At 48.2% G+C, this 16,738-nt stretch overlaps 1 protein-coding gene across 5 annotated transcripts in view; it reads right to left on the bottom strand.

Moving 5' to 3' along the window:
- The window catches only part of CNNM1 (cyclin and CBS domain divalent metal cation transport mediator 1), a 60,329-nt gene that overhangs the window by 14,717 nt on the left and 28,874 nt on the right, over positions 1–16,738 (bottom strand). For 3 of the 5 annotated variants that reach the window (XR_003520378.2, XM_027596529.2, XM_027596528.2), the window contains exons 4-8: positions 14,533–14,702; positions 12,733–12,832; positions 12,293–12,340; positions 9,084–9,146; positions 883–1,046 (exon numbers count right to left, since the gene is read on the bottom strand). Coding sequence is in view for 4 of the 5 variants with exons in the window: in XM_027596529.2 (XP_027452330.1) it covers positions 883–1,046; positions 9,084–9,146; positions 12,293–12,340; positions 12,733–12,832; positions 14,533–14,702 (545 nt within the window). In the remaining variant the exon portion in view is untranslated. The remainder of the gene's footprint in view (positions 1–882; positions 1,047–9,083; positions 9,147–12,292; positions 12,341–12,732; positions 12,833–14,532; positions 14,703–16,738) is intronic. The other 2 variants (XM_027596530.2, XM_027596531.2) reach the window with 2 other exon arrangements.

Genomic DNA, 16,738 nt, shown 5'->3' with positions numbered 1-16,738 from the left:
TCAGCTCAGGGTGTCTGCAAGGTTCTGGAACACAGAAAACCAGCCAGCGCACCCTGCTCTCAAATTATCAGAGCTTGTGTTCTGGACAGGAGAGGACCTCTTCCCACCTTTGTGATTAATACATCTCTCATAATCCAGCCTGCAATTTACCAAGTGAACTCACTGGGTGTTTAGCTGGACTTGGAGAAATGGGGCTCACTCCTGATCTCCGGCCCAAGCATGTAACGGTTTGCAGAATGCTAGCAAACAAAACAAAATAAAGCCTATCAAAGCAAGAGAAGGGAGGAAATTCTAGGTTTCTGGGCAATCCCAGTCTCAATGAGGAGTATGAAGAGACAGCTCCCCCACCCTTTAACTACAAGGCGATGAGCATCACTGCTTCTCCCACCTGCGCAGTGACGCTCCCCTGAGCCCCACACAGCCCCAGTGATGGCCAAGGGCAGGACGGTTACACGAAGGGTTAATGGTTATCATACATGCCAAATTGCATTTTAGGCCTGAAACAGTAAGATGTAAAAATATACCTCATACCTAAAATCATAGCATGGTTTCTTTTAGACACTTGGTTTACGAATCACCTGCAAATTTATCTTGGGAAAAAAAAAAAAGCAACCTGGTGCCAATGGCAGGGGATCCAAAGGAAACAGTTCTGCTGGCAACTTGTCTCAGGCAAGCGAATTCCCTATTGCTCTATGCCTCCGTCTCCCCACAGGAGAAATGGGGATCAGGAGATCTTAAGGGTCCTTATAAAGCCAGGGAACAATGACCAGCCAGTGCTCTGTCCGAGGGCACTGGGATGTGCATCCTCTCCCGCCGCCCTGCCCTCCGGGGCTGGCTGGCTGGCGAGCGATGGCCCCCCTGGGGGAGGGGGCGGGGAATTACCTTCACAAACTGCACATCGCTGAGGATGTGCACTGAGTAGTCAGGAGTGTAGAGGTTGTTGCTGCTGCTGCACAGCTGGGTGTTGCTCCCCCCAAAGTCACTGCGCTCACGGTTTGGAGACTCGGAGCGGTTCAACCCGCTGCAGCGAGAAGGGGACCGGTTTACTGCAGATGGTGGGGGAGAGGGAGAAAAGGCAAGGAGAGGTGGGTGGGGAGAAAGGGGGGGACGGAAAGAGAGAGACGGGGGGGAGAGGCGGGGGGGGGAGAAAGAGAGAGAGAGAGAGAGGGAGGGAGAGAGAGAGAGAGAGAGAGAGAGAGGCGTTTACGGAGGGCTGGCAGGACTTCTGGGCAATGCTAGCACTGGGTGGTAGACCCGGGCCCGCACCCTTTCCGTCAGAGGCTCAGGGCTCCCCTCAGCTCAGGCTCCTCCTGCTCCCCACAACCTCCACCAGCGAGGAGCTGGGCAGAGGTGGACCACAGCCTTTCTCAGCTCTGGTCTTTGGGCTAATGCAGGAGATGAGGACCGTGCTGTGAGTGTGGGTATAGCTACTCCAGAGCGAGGGATCCTCTACCAGGATCTGAGCTCCACTTACAAGCCTTAGGTTTGACAGCACATACGACCAGTCCTTGCCGTGGTGAGGCACGTTAGCGGGAATGACTCAGGTCTCCCCTAACACTGGCAGGACCCTGGACAAGCAGAGGCCCACAGACTATATGGGTACCTATTTGAGTCGCCTTAATAAACTGTTAAAATGTGTTCTATCCTTGTCCTTGACAATTACACCATCATAACCTGGAAGGCAAGGTCCAGCTCCTTAGAATTTCTGCTAAAATGGAAAACATAAAACAGGGCTGTATGGGGACAAACAGCCCCTGCCCTCGGGGCTTCCCAGTCCCCTTCCCCCAGGGCTGTTTAGGGGAGGCATTCCGGGATTCCCCTATCTGAAGTGTGGTCCCAAAGGCAGAACACAGGCTCTGGCCCTGGGAGTTCCTCACCCTTTCTGTGGGGTGAGGACTGAGGAGGGCCAAAGTGGGGTCCTCTAAAGTGTGGGTCTAGGGCAGGACTCTATCTAGGCCTAAGTGGGGGGGGGATACTGGAATAACCCACAGGCATCCTAAATGTTCCGAGTCAGGGTTGGTTGGTTTGTTTTCCCATTTTCAAGAACTGCTTCTAGGGAAAGTTCAGTTAAGACCACGTCGCTTGGTTTCAAAACGGATTATGTGAACCACCTTCCCTGGATCAAGAGAAGGTTCTTCAGGTGACTCTCACATAATCTCAACCACAGAATAAACCTGAGGGAGAGAATGCCACTCCACATTTCCTTCCCCACAGGGCAGGGGGCTGTGCAGCTGGCCGCTGGTAGCACAGACTCCGTTCAGGGGCTCGGATGCAGGGTCTGGCTCCTCAGAGCTTCTGCTCCTCGTGCTTTCAGGGGAGAACCTCGGGAATTCAGTCCTGTCTCTTGAGATAACGGTGCCAACCAGTCAAGATAATTGATTAGCATCTACCTGGAGCGAGTCCTTGAGGGTTGATGGTCTGTTTAGCTGCAAGCTGTTACCATTGTCTGGCCAGCAACGGGTAAAATAACAACAGGCTGCATCATTTTTCTCATTAAAACCATAACAATTGCTGCCTTGATAGGATTATAGAATTAGGGGTTCTATTTCCAGTGGCCCCTTCTCAGGAAGTGCCCCTCACATATACTCCATCAATTACTGCCAAAAACCTGGGGGGCGCCCCCGCCTCCTGCCGCTCCCCCAGCCCCACACCAGGCCCTCTCACCTCCACGTCCAACGTAAGCTGGTCGGCCTCTGTCTCTGTCCCCACTCAAGTCCCAATTACCAGGACCCCTAAACTCCTTGCTTTGTCCCCGAAAGCCCCCCCATGACCTGACTCCTGTTTTCCTGTCTGGTCTCATCTTGGGGACTCTCTTCCCCTCCCCTGCTTGCTCGGCTGCCCTCAATCATGCAAGTGTGCCCCCACTACCTCAGAAGATGCCATTTCTCCTGCCCACCTTCCCCCCACCCCACCCCCCAGCCTTGGGTCTCAGTCATCAGGTCTCAGCTGAAAGTCTTCTCTGAAGACTTTGGCTGTCCTAAGATTTCCCTGTTTTCTTCTATCACTGTCCCTTGTTCATTCCTTCAAAGTACTTTTCACAAGTTTTAATTCATTACGTGTTTGTACTTGTGACGTCTACTCAACTCAATGCTAAATTTCATGAGGGCAGAGATCTTGTCTTTTCTGGTCATTGTGGTCCACTAAGTACTATAGCACTGTGCCCGGCCTACAGCAGGTGCTCAATAAAAATGTATAGAGTGAATGAATCAATACCTAAGGGTCCCTTAAAGAGTTTTAATGTAGAATCTAAATTTTGTTTAAAAAAAGATTTCAGAGCTCTCAAATCATCCTGGATTGAAAAGCCTTTCCTTTGCAGCTTACAATCATCCTGGGGAAGCTGACTACTCCAAGAAGCTAGGGGCGGATAGAAGGACACTCCAACGCTGTGGCTGGACAGAGTCAGAGAGCATGCAATGAGAATCAAGGGCACCAAAAGGCTTTGGGCTTTGGCCCAGTAACTTGAGGAGGAGGCCACAGGGAACACCAGGACTTTGTTTACCTAAAGCATGTGAAACTGGGGAGCCTGGCGTCAGGTCTCTAGGGCCCTACTTATCCACTGGGTGATGCGAGGGCCATACCCTCTTCCAGTGACCACAGACTAAGGCCAGTGATGGTGCCATGGAGAACAAGAGTGAAGCACCCAGGTGATCGTAAATGGCAGTAGTACTGGGCAGAAGAACATGCATTGCATTTCTGGTTCTGGTCCCTTGAAAACAAGCTGATGTGTTCCGGCTTGGCTAGACCCTTTGTGGTCTTCTGGGGTGGTGGCTGCTAAGTTAAGTCAATGGTGCTTCCTCGGGGCAACTGCTGTGGAAAAGGGGGCAGGCAGTCCTGCAGGAGGGTGACTTCTTTGTCGTGTGAGTGGAGTCTGGAACGCCATACCCTGACCTGGTGGGTCTTGTCCTCGACTTAGTTTGGAACCAGTGCAGAGAGTATGAGCAGGGCCTGAGAAATAACCATCTCTCCCTGACAACCCTCCACTTTGCCTGGTGGGACACGGGCTGCACACACCCTACCTGTGCTGTTCCACCCCGTCATCCCTTATATCACAATTCCAGGCACATTCCAGGAGGATGGCAGGGAGACAGGCCTCTCTTATCTACTAGACCACTTCCATCCATAGAAGGCTCTGCCTGAATCACTTCCACACTCTGTTGGAAACAGAGGCCACAAACATCTCCCTGTTCCGCCCAGAGCTCTGGTCTTCGCTGGTACTCCGCACAGGCATGCCACTCTGCTGTCACTTCCAGGACCACACGTCAAATGCAAGCGACATCACCGTTGTGCGAGGAGGAGAAGCATATTGTGTTTCGTTTTTTAAAGTAAGAACAAGGCTATTGAAGGTTTATTCAAAATCCCAAAGGATTCCCAACACCAAAAGATACAACTGTCTTATAAAGGTCAGGCCTATAAAAGCAATTTTTAAAAAGGAAAAAAAAAAAAACAACAACCCTCACTTCACAACAAAGAAAGTCGCATCTGAGTGTTGTGCAAGATCAATGTTTTCACGTCCCAGAGCCTGACATTCCTCAATAGGTAGCAGGCTGATGACTCGGCATTTTGGTAATTGTGCACATACACTCAGAGGTTTCTGAGCAAGGGAAATGGAAATGCTTTTAATAAAAAAAAGAGAAGAAATCAGTAACAGACGAGTGTCCCAGCAGCATGGCAAACTAGTTCAAGTTGCATAATTCCCCTTGGCATTTCCTAAGAGCAGAGGCCCGGGCTGGGGGAGTGAAGTGAAGAGGAAAATGCTAAACTATAGTCAAAGAGGTCTAAGAGGGTACAGATCAAACAGGGATCAAACTGACCACAGAATCCCTCCCCAGGAGGTAAGCCAAGCAGCCTACAAATCCCTCGTCTGCTCTTGCTTACATCACACCCTCAAGCTGGCCCCGGAGACTGGTGGGAAGCAGGGTTTTCTGCTCTAGACTCCCAAGTGCTATGGAGAAGTGTGACAGACCCCATTCCTGCAGCCTCCGCATGGTCAAGCTGCAAGGGATATCTGTCCTAGACAGCAAGTTGGAGTTACTGAGGTTGGGTGGAGAAGACCCTGGGGCAAAATTGGGCGTGGGCTGGGAGAGGATTTTACACTCTAACTGGGGCTGAATGAAATCTCTGCACCGATAGGCGGGGCCCCATGAACCTATACACAGCTCTGGGATGCTTGCCTCACTCATGACACATGTACCTAGAGCAGAACCCATGATACAGAAGAATGCCCCACTTCCCGTTTCAGTCTGGGGATTTGAAGGGAAAGTAGGGCTCAGTGGCTGCCTGCATCTATCTTTTGGAGCATCAGTGAGGGACAAGGGGGAACATCATGGTCACTGTGGCATGGGCCATCTGTGTTCTCCAAACTGGATGGGGGAGCTTAATTACATAGGTCGATAGGAGTACAAACTAGGATTATTAAAATTCATCATTCTGGGGTAATAGTCAACATCAGACAACCAAATGCCAAAAGCTCTCTGTCAAAGCTACAATGTGAACTCTGCAAATCAGCCCAAGTTAGGAGCCCAGATGAACTCGCTCACATTACATGGAACTTTAATGGTTCCCAAATGTTTATGACACAAAAGCCAACCCGAAGGAATATTGCCACTTACCACATTTCACAAAGTAAAAGGATTATTTTTAGAGACTCCCTGTACATTCTGGGAGGAAACAGTCCCTATCGATCTCAAAGCACATTACAGATGTCAATTGAACACTGAAAAAACATCACTGCTCCTGACCTCTCTCCTGCCTCTGTGCTTTTGTGGTGTTGGAAGGATTGTCATGGGGAACCCGAAATCATCTCCACTGGGAAAAGAAAAAAGGAATGAATCTGGGGAGAGGGAATGATAACTGCAGTGGAGCTGTGTAACCTCAGTGGGTTGATCAGAAGTCTACTTTTTAAATGAAAGCACCTGCAAAGTTGGCTAATTACATCATGCTCTGGAAGCAATGCACAAAACCACTCCACTCTCCTTATTTCAAACTAAAGCTCAAATAGAAGGAAACTGCCTATGGATAATGGTGGCAATATTTGGTGCGGGGCCCCCTGGCCTCAATCCACTGTGAGCACCGTAATTCATTAGCCTGACTGCTTTCAAAATGCTAATAAGTCACCATCCTCTAGGGGGCACAAAATGCCCATGTTCAAAGGGGTAGCCAAGTCCAGACAATAGAAGCAGGACCTAAGAGACTCAGATTCCATACATCACCCAGTGCTCATCAAGACAAGTGCACACCTCAATCCCCATCACCTATTTTACCCATCTCCCCATCCCCTCCCCTCTGGGAACCATCAGTCTGAGTCTGGTTCTTGGTTTGTCTCTCTGTTTCCTTTGCTCATTTGTTTTGTTTCTAAAATGCCACAGGTCACTATATTGTACGCCTGAAACTAATATAACACTGTCTGTTAACTACACTGGAATTTAAAACAACAAAAGAATTTTGCAAATGTATACTATATATACATATCAATTTATCACATCTTAAATTTACACAATGTTATATGTCAATTATGTCTCAATAAAACTGGAAACTTTTTTTTTTTATGAGTACAGTGTTACGCTGGTTTCAGGTGTACAACTTAGTGATTTGACAAGTCTATTCGTCATGTTGTGCTCACCACAAGTGTAGCTCCCGGGGCGCCTGGGTGGCTCAGTCGGTTAAGCGGCTGCCTTCGGCTCAGGTCATGATCCTGGAGTCCCAGGATCGAGTCCCGCATCGGGCTCCCTGCTCAGCGGGGAGTCTGCTTCTCCCTCTAACCCTCCCCCCTCTCATGTGCTCTCTCTCTCTCTCTCTCTCATTCTCACTCTCTCAAATAAATAAATAAATCTTAAAAAAAAAAAGTGTAGCTCCCTTCTGTCCCATTACATCGCTATCCCAGTATCACTGACTATTCCTTATGCTCTGCTTTTTATTCCTGTGACTTATTCATTTCAAGTGGAAACTTTTTGCTAAAAATAGAAAAGAATTGGAAAAATGTGAAAAAAAATAATAAATGTAACATTGAAAAAAGGGAGAGAGATTTGGATTCCAATTCTAGTCCTTCTCCCTTCTCACTACACCGGTGATACTGATGGATGGCTCGATGTTTTCAGAGCCTGTTTTACCTATTGTTTTCCAATGATAATTCCTTCGCATCTCCGAGGTGGTTGTGGGGATCAAATAAAATGATTGGGTTCTTTTTAAACTTAAAGGCCCTATTAATTTCCCAGATTTCTCTTTCCTCTGTGTAAGATGGGGGCAAGACATAATATATGCAAATAATTGTATTTGAATCATAAATCAAGTATGGGGCCGGACCAAAGGAGACCAGATGAAAGGAGGTGGGGAGGAGAGAGTCAAAGGAGGAGCAAGGCACCCACGCCCTTTCTTTTTTCCTGCTGTGTTCGTCACTGCTCCACTCTGCAGAGGTAAAGCAAGGGTGGGAAGAAGCTGGCCTTGCTCTCAGCTTTGTGGCTCACCTCTTTCTTGCTGGATTGAACAGCCAGTCACAGAAAACAACAGGAAGGTGGAAATGCCTCCCACCAGGGTTGGATCAGAAGTTGCTGCACCTCCGGGGGGGAGGTGGGGGGGGAACATGTCACAGCAGGAACAAGTCGCCTTCATCTTGGTCTGACGCTGGGTTACCATCAAGTTTTTCATAATAAATATCAATGAACTAGAATTAACCTTCCTTTAACTGGAAAGTTAAAAAGAACTGGTTTGTCTGGTTAACTGAGGGTAATTTAAAAGGAAAATATATGCCTGCTTTAATCCTTTTGGTTGAATATTTTTTAAAAATGTGAACCTTCCCTCTCCACTGAGACTTCCTAGCATACTCTTCATTCACCAAGACTCCCTGCATGTGAAGGATCTTCCAGGTCCATGATGTGGTCATTTCTCATTTTGCCAGCCGGCAGGAGTAGACCAGTTAGCTGGTAGAAGGCACCAGCTTGGCATTCCACATCGACCATGCTGGTCTGTAGTCATGATGAAGGCATGAACTCTCACAAAGGGAGAAAAAATTTATTTCTTGGTGGAAAATCACTAAATGAAAGAGAAAAGCTTGGTGAAATTTGAGAAGGTGATTAACTTGTCTTGTACAGATAAACATGGAAATCAGATGGTTTTAGATGGGAAAACTGTGATTTGGGAGGAAAGCAGGAGTCAACATAAATACTTCTGAAGCAGCAAACTTGGGGGTTTGAGGTCTCAGGACATAGCGTTTTTGAAAGTTGAGGGTCGACTGTACAGATAGCAAAACGTAGCTGGATTCTTGCTGGCTGAGGTTATGGTGGGGCCTCAGAACCCTACTGTGGCACCGGGTTAGGGAGACAGATGTGGGGGGTGCAGGGAATTGGACTGTGTTTTCACATTCTAACTTCAGGGCAATTTAACAGATAAATTCTTGGTTTGGTCACTACTTGTTTCATGAGCCTAAGAGAGCAGCCTCTAGACATGAAAACAATACAAACACTTCATTGATTATTCAGATTTATTACGTTCTTCTCAACCCTCGGGTTACTGTGTAGTTCTATGAGGAGCTGCCTGACCCAGTTAAAAAGAAACCCAGCAACTTTTATTTAATTAACAACAGAGGTTAAACCTAATGAAAAGTCGTTTTGAAATTTTTACACATATTCTTTGTATGAGTAAGGCCAGAGAGAATGTGGTCACCAGAGAGTAACATTACGGGGAAGATGAGAATGGGTTAATGGTCAGCTAAAGGCAGAGGCCACACAGAACGAACGGTGGAGGGAAAATAGCAGTAAGGGATGGTACTCTGTTGTTTCTTTCTATTCCTCTCCTGCTGCACTCCTCATCTCTCCATTCTGCAGTGAGACAAATGATGAGCAAGAACTCACCCCATCATTTTTCCCCGTACATATACAGAGACATCCCCGGGAGCTAAATTCACAAGTGACACCACTGACTCGGCAATGCCCAGGCTGTATGTGCCAGTGAGTGTTATCTGTGTGATGTGCTATGCCTCAGTCCTGACAGTGCCTGTGGGAGAGACTAGTTCTCTTGCAGGACGGTGACAGAGACCAAAGGCCTCTTGCACACTGAATCTATGGAGACCCGACACACCCACGCACGTTTACCTGGGGAGCCCGCCAGAGAGTCCCCTCTGCTGAAGGCGAAGGTACGAGACACAGAGACGGGCACTAAAGAGTCAAGGGCCAAGGATTTGTGAGTTGCGAAAGAGAAGATAAACAGAAAAGGAGAAAGACAAAGAGCAAAGTGTGTGAGTCAGTCTGTTCTTGAGTCTTCACGGCATCACATTTCTCTGCAAAAGGGAATCTTGCCTCTGAAAACAGGGAAATTGCAAATCCTCTCACAAAGTTACTCTCCAGAAACAGGAACATAAAACAGTCTTGGCTGAAAGTCTTCTGAAAAGATGCGCAGTAATCTTAGAGGGGATTCGACCTGCCGCTGACGAGAGCAGGCAGGGTCCCTGGGAGGAGGTGGGGGGGGATGACGTGTGTCTACAGCATTCTCTCAGAGCCCGCAAATATGCTGGGAGTCCCGCCCTGCCTCGCCCCCCGGGGCTCCCCAACCGCCACAGGGCCCTGCTCCCCTGTGCGGTGGCTAAAAGCAGAGTGCGTGATCCTGCCAGGGGCAGCGGGAGGAAGCCTGCCTCTGCCTCCGAGGGGCTCCTCCGTGGTCATGGTGCTGGGCATGAACTGTGCATTGCTGGATCAAGGGGGCGTTTCTGTCTGGGAATCTGCCTTCCTCTCTCTTACCAAATTGATCGGAGAGCCTTTCCTTGGGGACTAAAGGAAGTCAGTCTGCAGGTGACAGCACACCGAAATCGGCAGCTTCTGTGGTCTTATCTGCCACACCAGGTGAGGGTACGGACATTACCCACACACGCAGGGGAGCGGGGAGCTTTATACCTACCTGATTGATAATCATTTGGTCTGACACCAGATGTCAAAGAATATTGGAATGGGTTCCTAATGTGAGACGTACTGGGATAAGAAACCCCACAGTCTCAAGAAGCATCCTAGAGCTTCCTGGGCCACCAACAAAATGTACACCCCACCAAACAGGTAGGAGACAAGCCCCTCCCTGCCTGCATTGCCCTGTGGGCATCCGTTCCTTCTACCTTGAGCTCAAGCCTGGTTCCTTCAGAGTTCCCAGGCTCACCGTGATCCTCCTGGGGTCCCTGGCAATCAGATCCTAGAGAAAGGAGACGGTGCTGGCTGTGTTCCCTTTACCCTGCACAGGAAAACTAAGGTCTTACTGATAACCTCAACTTCGACCTTGAGGCTAGATTCCCCAGGCCAGTGTTCTGGCGAACCTCACCCCATTTATCTCCCTCAAAGGCTAATAAAGCTACAGGCTGGCTTCAAGGACAGGGGTAGTTTGCTAGACCGAGACCCTACAAGAATTCACTGCCTTATGCTCTCCTTTGACTGCATGCTGAGGTTCATTGCCCGTGAGCAATGCTGGGTGGCTGGACCCTGGGCTGGGGGTGCACCTGGCACAACTGTGGGGTGTGGTGGCCTTGGTGGATGTTTTACACTGTACTCCGCTAGGTGGGGAGCGCTTGTGGGGACGATGGAAAATGTCTCCACACCCCTACTGGCCAATTCGATTTCTTTCTCCTTCTGAAGATTTATAAAGATGCTCAGAAGTGAGGGGAGGGAAAGAGTAGTCTAATGCTCCTTCTTCACCAGTTTTGAAGGAGAGATCAGTGTTGTAAGTTTACTCCTGTCTCACTGATAAAATGGAAGGAGAAATGGATAGAGAGAACTAGAGACAGGTAGGAAGGAATGGAGGAAACCAGGTAACAGCTTCCCACAACTTTCTAAATAATTTTCTTTTTAAAGAAAAAAGGTTATCCATATTAGGTGGGCTGAGGAGCCTCATGTAGCTCTTTGTTCTCCCATCTTTCGGTCTTCTGAAAGAGCCAGAACAGGGTCCCTTGTCTAGGTAACATTCTGAATCTTAGGAATTACTCCACCCTGAGCAATCCCTAATGTGATGGATGGAAATCTCCTTTAGAGAACCAAGACTTCCGTGGTCCTGTAGCCCATCCCTCACCCATCCAGAGTTCTTGTTCTAAGATGATGATGCTTCCTTCACCAACCTTGTCTGAGATTCGTTGGCTTATACAAGCATAATAATGTACCAAGGCTTTACTTTTATAGATCTTCAGCTCACGTTGGGCCACGCCTTGGGTATGGGGAGGTACTTCAACTTCATTTCAGCCTTCTGCTCGGCTAGGGTATGAATTACACTGTAAATTGTTCCACTATTTCCACATGGAAATTGCATTCTGGAACATGATGGGTCTCAAATCTGCATTTCCTTGTGCTGTGTGAACTAGCCAGGACACGGGAATGCATCCGGGTAGTCATCACTTACTGGGTAATCTGGAGCAAGTCAATTCTTTAGTTTCTCTGTGTTAAAATGGTATCTACCTTTCCTGTGCCAGGGATTGTGATATCAAGCTTTGGGATCCTCTGATAAATCCCAATAGAAAGTACTCCATAAAATCTTTTTTATGTTGAGAGGAAACACCCCATTTGTCATGAAAATAGCCCCCACTGTAGACACTAACAGCTGAAAGCAATGCAAAATTCAGACCCGTGAATCAAAAAGAAATCTAGAGAAATAATTCTTTCTGGATCACGCTTATATCCCCATAAACGCCATGCCTTCTAAACACAAGTACAATAACTCCACACAGGAAACAGTGAGAAGGTAGAGCACGGACGGGGCAGAACAAACCAGCCATGAGCCCTGTGGCAGCCCCCGGCATGAGCATGCACAGCCATCTGGCAGCCAGCTCTCCACCAGCTAAGATGTGGTGATGAGGAAAGAGAAGCAGGTGAGCCACATACCGTGCCAGTCTGGAACTTACATCCTAAGACCTTGTGGGCATTTCCTACTGACACAGTAATGACAGACCCATGTCAGGTAAAATGAAGGCCAGTGCGCGAATTATATCCTAGCAGAGAAGGAAAGGCTGAACCTCCACCAGAGCACCCCAATCACCCACCTGCATTCTCCGGCAGGTGACAATAAATGGGGCCCCTCCCCTCACAACTTCCCTCCCTGTCATTCGTCACTTGCACATGAGCAGAGAAGCAGCAGAAAACATTCCAAACACAGCAACGAAGCACCTGTGGTCGGTGGGTACCTGGCAGGAGGCAGTATTCCTGGCAGAGCATTACAAAGAGGCTGCCAACATTTGGGTTAGCCCCAGGCCAGGCTCAAAGTGTTCGGTCCAGGTCCCCAGAGTGGGCTGAGGCAGGACCACGATGGGGGCGGATGGGGGAGGGGTTTGAGAGATACATACAAAAGACCGAGGATCCAGCCAGACTTCCAACCTTCCGCACATCGTTATCTAAGGACAGAAGGACGCAGTTCAGAACACACCCCTTCTTACGGGAATGCCCCCTCCTCCACCCCAGCCCCAGCACCAATTAACCCTGCAAAAACCAGGCAATCAAATGGAAGTGTAAAAAGCAAAATAAGCTTGTCCTTTCATACAGAAAAACACCACTATCCACTCCTGACACTTGATAATGTTGCAGTCTACCATGTACTTCCACAAACAAACTCTCTGAATAAGAAAGGACTCTTAGACCCATTTTACGGAGGAGGAAACTAAAGTCTAGCAAGTCAAATGGCTCGTACAGAGAGACCCTAAAAGGAGTCAGGACTTGAACCCAGATGTTCTCTTCCACAACATCCCGTTGCTTCCCCCAAGAAGCTCTGGCTTGGGGGCTCGGGTACCTGAGCAAGCAGTAGTCATGACGGCTGGGACACCATAGTAGGTGAAGGCTCCATTCTCGAAACGAAGGCCTTCCTTCCCAACCTCCACTTCTACTTTACCCTGGGGAAAGAAGGAAGTATACTGAGGGCGTGTATGAGTACTTCCAGTTCTATTATTGACTACAACCCTAAGCACTTCTGTCTGGATGATGACAGGTGGACTTAAGTTCCTATCACAGGGAAATGTGAAGTCTATCTGGATCCATTTCAAAAATAGCACCTCCGACTTCAGTAGCCCTTGGCAACACATTAATGGCTTAATTCATAAAGGAGCATCCCGTCCTGAATAACCAACTCTCTTCGCATGTTCCGATGGCCCTCCCGTGATGAACGTCCCGGCCCCAGCTAGCCCCGGGCCCCGTAAACTGCTGCATTGGTTTAGTCTGAGATTAGACCGTCTCTGAGTCTGGTTGAGAGAAAATCAGATTCTGTGCAGAGCTTGTTTAATTCATCGCCAGGAATAATGGTAGCTAATGGCTAGCCTGTAGCGTGTATCTGTGGGCTGGTGCTGCGTTATGTGCCCTGCACAGATTCTCACTCCGTCCCCCCACCCTATGAGGCCCAGTTTTTATTTATTATTTTATTTTATTTATCCCCAGTTTACAGATGAATCAATTTGAGGCTCAGAGAGGTTAAATAATTTGGTCAAGGTTAGTTAGGAAGCAGCAATACTGGCATTTTAAAGCCAGATCTTTCCCATTTCTGAACCTACACTCTTGCTACTACCTTTCACTCCCTCCAACTTTTATTTGAAAATGGTTACGTTTACATGAAGCATACGATAGTAGGTTATATGGGTTCATTATGTTATATACACAATGTAACGGGACTCTTGTTGATTTTCAGCCGTGAAGAGTGGGACTCCATTTTTGGAGAAGGGAGGTCACTTTTTGAGGCTACGTGGAAGGATGGGTGTGAGGCCCATCACAGGGTCAGAGCAGACAGGCTGTAGGTGGACTGTAAGCAAAGAGAGGCCACTTCTAAGGTAACTGAGCTTAATTAAGATTTTTAAGGCAATCCCTGTATTTAAGGTCTGGAAGATTCTGTTGCGAAGAGATGGGTAATAGTGACAGGGCCAACGTTGGAGCCGGGCCAGGGAGCCAGCGGCGTCACAAGCTGGAACCACAACGGGACATGTATTTATGACAGGCCTATCCAAGCACCCAGGGCAGAAGGCGATGGTACTTATGTGAGCACCGGGAAGACGCTGTGCCTCTTTTATTCCGTCATTTGTTCCCTCCCTGGTCCTCTTAAGGAGGAGAAGTTTCAAGAGGCGGCAAAGGCTGAAATGTGGCAGAGAGAGTGGATGTGTTCCTTGCACCTCCAGAGCAAGGAGCGGCTGGGACTCAGACATGGTGAGATGTCAGCACGACAGACATGTTGGGAGGTAGTAGGACCATTGCATTCCTGGAGACGTCTAAGCAGACAACGGGGTGTTTGGGATTCTTCAGGACGACAGTTTAGGAAGTGTAGTCCCAGAACCCCTCTGCTGGAGAAGTCCCCACCCCACCCCACCCCACCATAAACACTGCTGACTGGTCAGACTAACTGCCATCAAGTTCCCACCACTCTTGGGACACCGGCCAGTCACACCTGGCCCCTTCTGCGGGTCATGGACAAACGCCCACCCCAACTGGCCTTGCCCTGAGGTAGCAGGCTGAGGCTTTGAACCTGGCACTGAGAAGGCACAGCCCTTCCTCTCCATCCAGCCTGGAGATGCTCTCATCCTGCCCTGGGAGGGTCTCTAACTCTGCCACTCACCTGCAGGAGCAGCACAAAGTAGTCCACGGGGCGGTTGCGCTGGTAGAGGTAGTGTTCTGGGGCTTTCTTATTCTTCTCGTCAAACTTCAGCTCCTGGATCACATTGGGATGTTTCAGGAGCCGGAGCAGGATCTTCTCCGAAAGGTACAGAGATTTAAAGGGCTCCACTTCTAGGGGAGATAGGGAGGCAGGAAGAATAAGCAGCTGGAGGAGTCAGGATGGGCAAACCAGGGCTTGTGTCTAGAGCCACCTCCATTCATGCTCCAGGGCACCAAGCCGGCAGGGCTCTTGTGGGTCTCTCAGGTGGGGGGAGGGGGCCTCCCACCCAAGTGGGCATCTCAGCTTCTCCCCATGCTCTCTGGGGATACGTGTCCCTGTGCTGGCACCCTGGAGAAAACAGGTCACCATTTTGGAAGTGTCGGTTTTGCTATTAATTTTCTTCTTGATATTATTTAAATTTGAGTGTGGACTTAAAAAAGAAGGCAGTTTTGCCACTTGCAACAACACCGATGAACCCAGAGGACATTATGCTAAATGAAATAAGCCAGACACATAAGGACAAATATGTATGATACCACTTACATGATGAATCTAAAATAGTCAAACTGGGGGTTCCTGGATGGCTCAGTCGGTGGGCATCCAACTCTTGATTTTGGCTCCGGTCATGATCTCAGGGTGGTGAGACTGAACTCTTCGCTGGGCTCCACCGCTGGGCCTGGAGCCTACTTAAGATTCTATCTCCCTCTCCTTCTGCCCTCCCCCACCCTTGTGCATGCTCTCTCTTTCTCTCAAAAAATCTTTTAAAAGTAATAGATTAGTCCAACTCATAGAAGCAAAGAGGTTAGCCAGGGCTAGTGGGAGGGGGACATGGGCGAGGTATTGGTCAAAGGGTGCAAAGTTTCAGTTAGGCAGGATGAATAAATCCTAGCGATCTCCTGCATAGCTTAGTGCCTGTAATTAGCAATACTGTATTTATTGTATACTTAAAATTTTGCTAAGACGGTAGATCTTATGTTGACATAGAAAAAATAGTAATAAGTAAAGAGGGTGGGAGGAAACTCTTGGAGGTGATGGATATGCTTATAGCAGAGACTGTGGTTAAGTTTCACAGGCGAATACTTAGCTCCAAAGTCCTCAAGTCGTACACGTTAAATATGTGTTGCTTTTTGTATGTCAATCTTACCTCAATTAAGTGGTTTAAGAAGAAAAGAAAGAGCATGGGTAAGCAAGCCATGTAAAGAACAAAGGCCTTAAATGCTATAATCAAATGAAACACAGAGAATTTAATCTGACTTATTGGTATGACATGTATCTGCTGAATGAAATGAAATTCCAAGTTAATACAGAGTTAATTACGTAAGTGATACATTCCCAAAAATGTGAAGCCTTGTTGCATCACATTTTCCTATTAACAGGTATTATTATATTATTATATGTTATGTTATGAACAGATACAGCTGGTTTGCTGTGACAGGCAGGCAGTAGTTAAAAGAAGTCTGTAATCAGGCCCAGGAAACATGTTGAAAACTACTTTCAAGAAGCTCCAATTTAAAATTTTCTACTTCTTAGCACCTGGAATGGTACTAGCACTCATAACACACTCAATAAATAGATGTTGGACTGACAATTGAACTTAGTCATGGGTGTGATCCTTCTAAGTAGGAACCTTAATTAGGCCTGGGTGAGAGAAGACTAGAAAGTTCAAAGACAAATACTACCTTCTTTATAAGAAGGAGAAGTTTGTATTTGGATCCTCATTTTTTTCTTTTTTTTCTGAAGACTCCAAGATTCACAACTGACTTCTGTATTTTAAGAACTTGTAGCTCACAAGCCTATCTGGTCCTGGGAGGGACCTGTTGCCCAGTAACCCAGGCCTCATTGCCCAGTAGGACAGGGCCTTTCCCTCCTCAGCAAATCCTCGGGGGCACTCGGCCTCAGGCTCCTGCCAGGAAGCAAGGGGAGGAAGGGAAAAGAGCAGCAGTGATTTCTTTAGCTCTTTTCTTGAGTGGAAGAGAGAAAAGCAGAGCTGAGTTGTACTCACTTCCGCCCTAGATCAGGCCTGGGGCCGAACAGGGACAGTACGTGGCCTCCTACGGCCCAACCTACGGCAGCCCCTCCCCCTGGAACAGTGGTTCTCCGTCTCCGCTGCGCTCTGGAATTAGGTTGCGAGGTACTGACGTGATTGGTGTGGGTTTCCCCTTCCAGA

The sequence above is a fragment of the Zalophus californianus genome, chromosome 15, assembly GCF_009762305.2.
Source record: "Zalophus californianus isolate mZalCal1 chromosome 15, mZalCal1.pri.v2, whole genome shotgun sequence".
NCBI classification, from domain to species: Eukaryota; Metazoa; Chordata; class Mammalia; order Carnivora; family Otariidae; genus Zalophus; species Zalophus californianus.
This window is presented reverse-complemented; position numbering and strand designations above follow the sequence as displayed.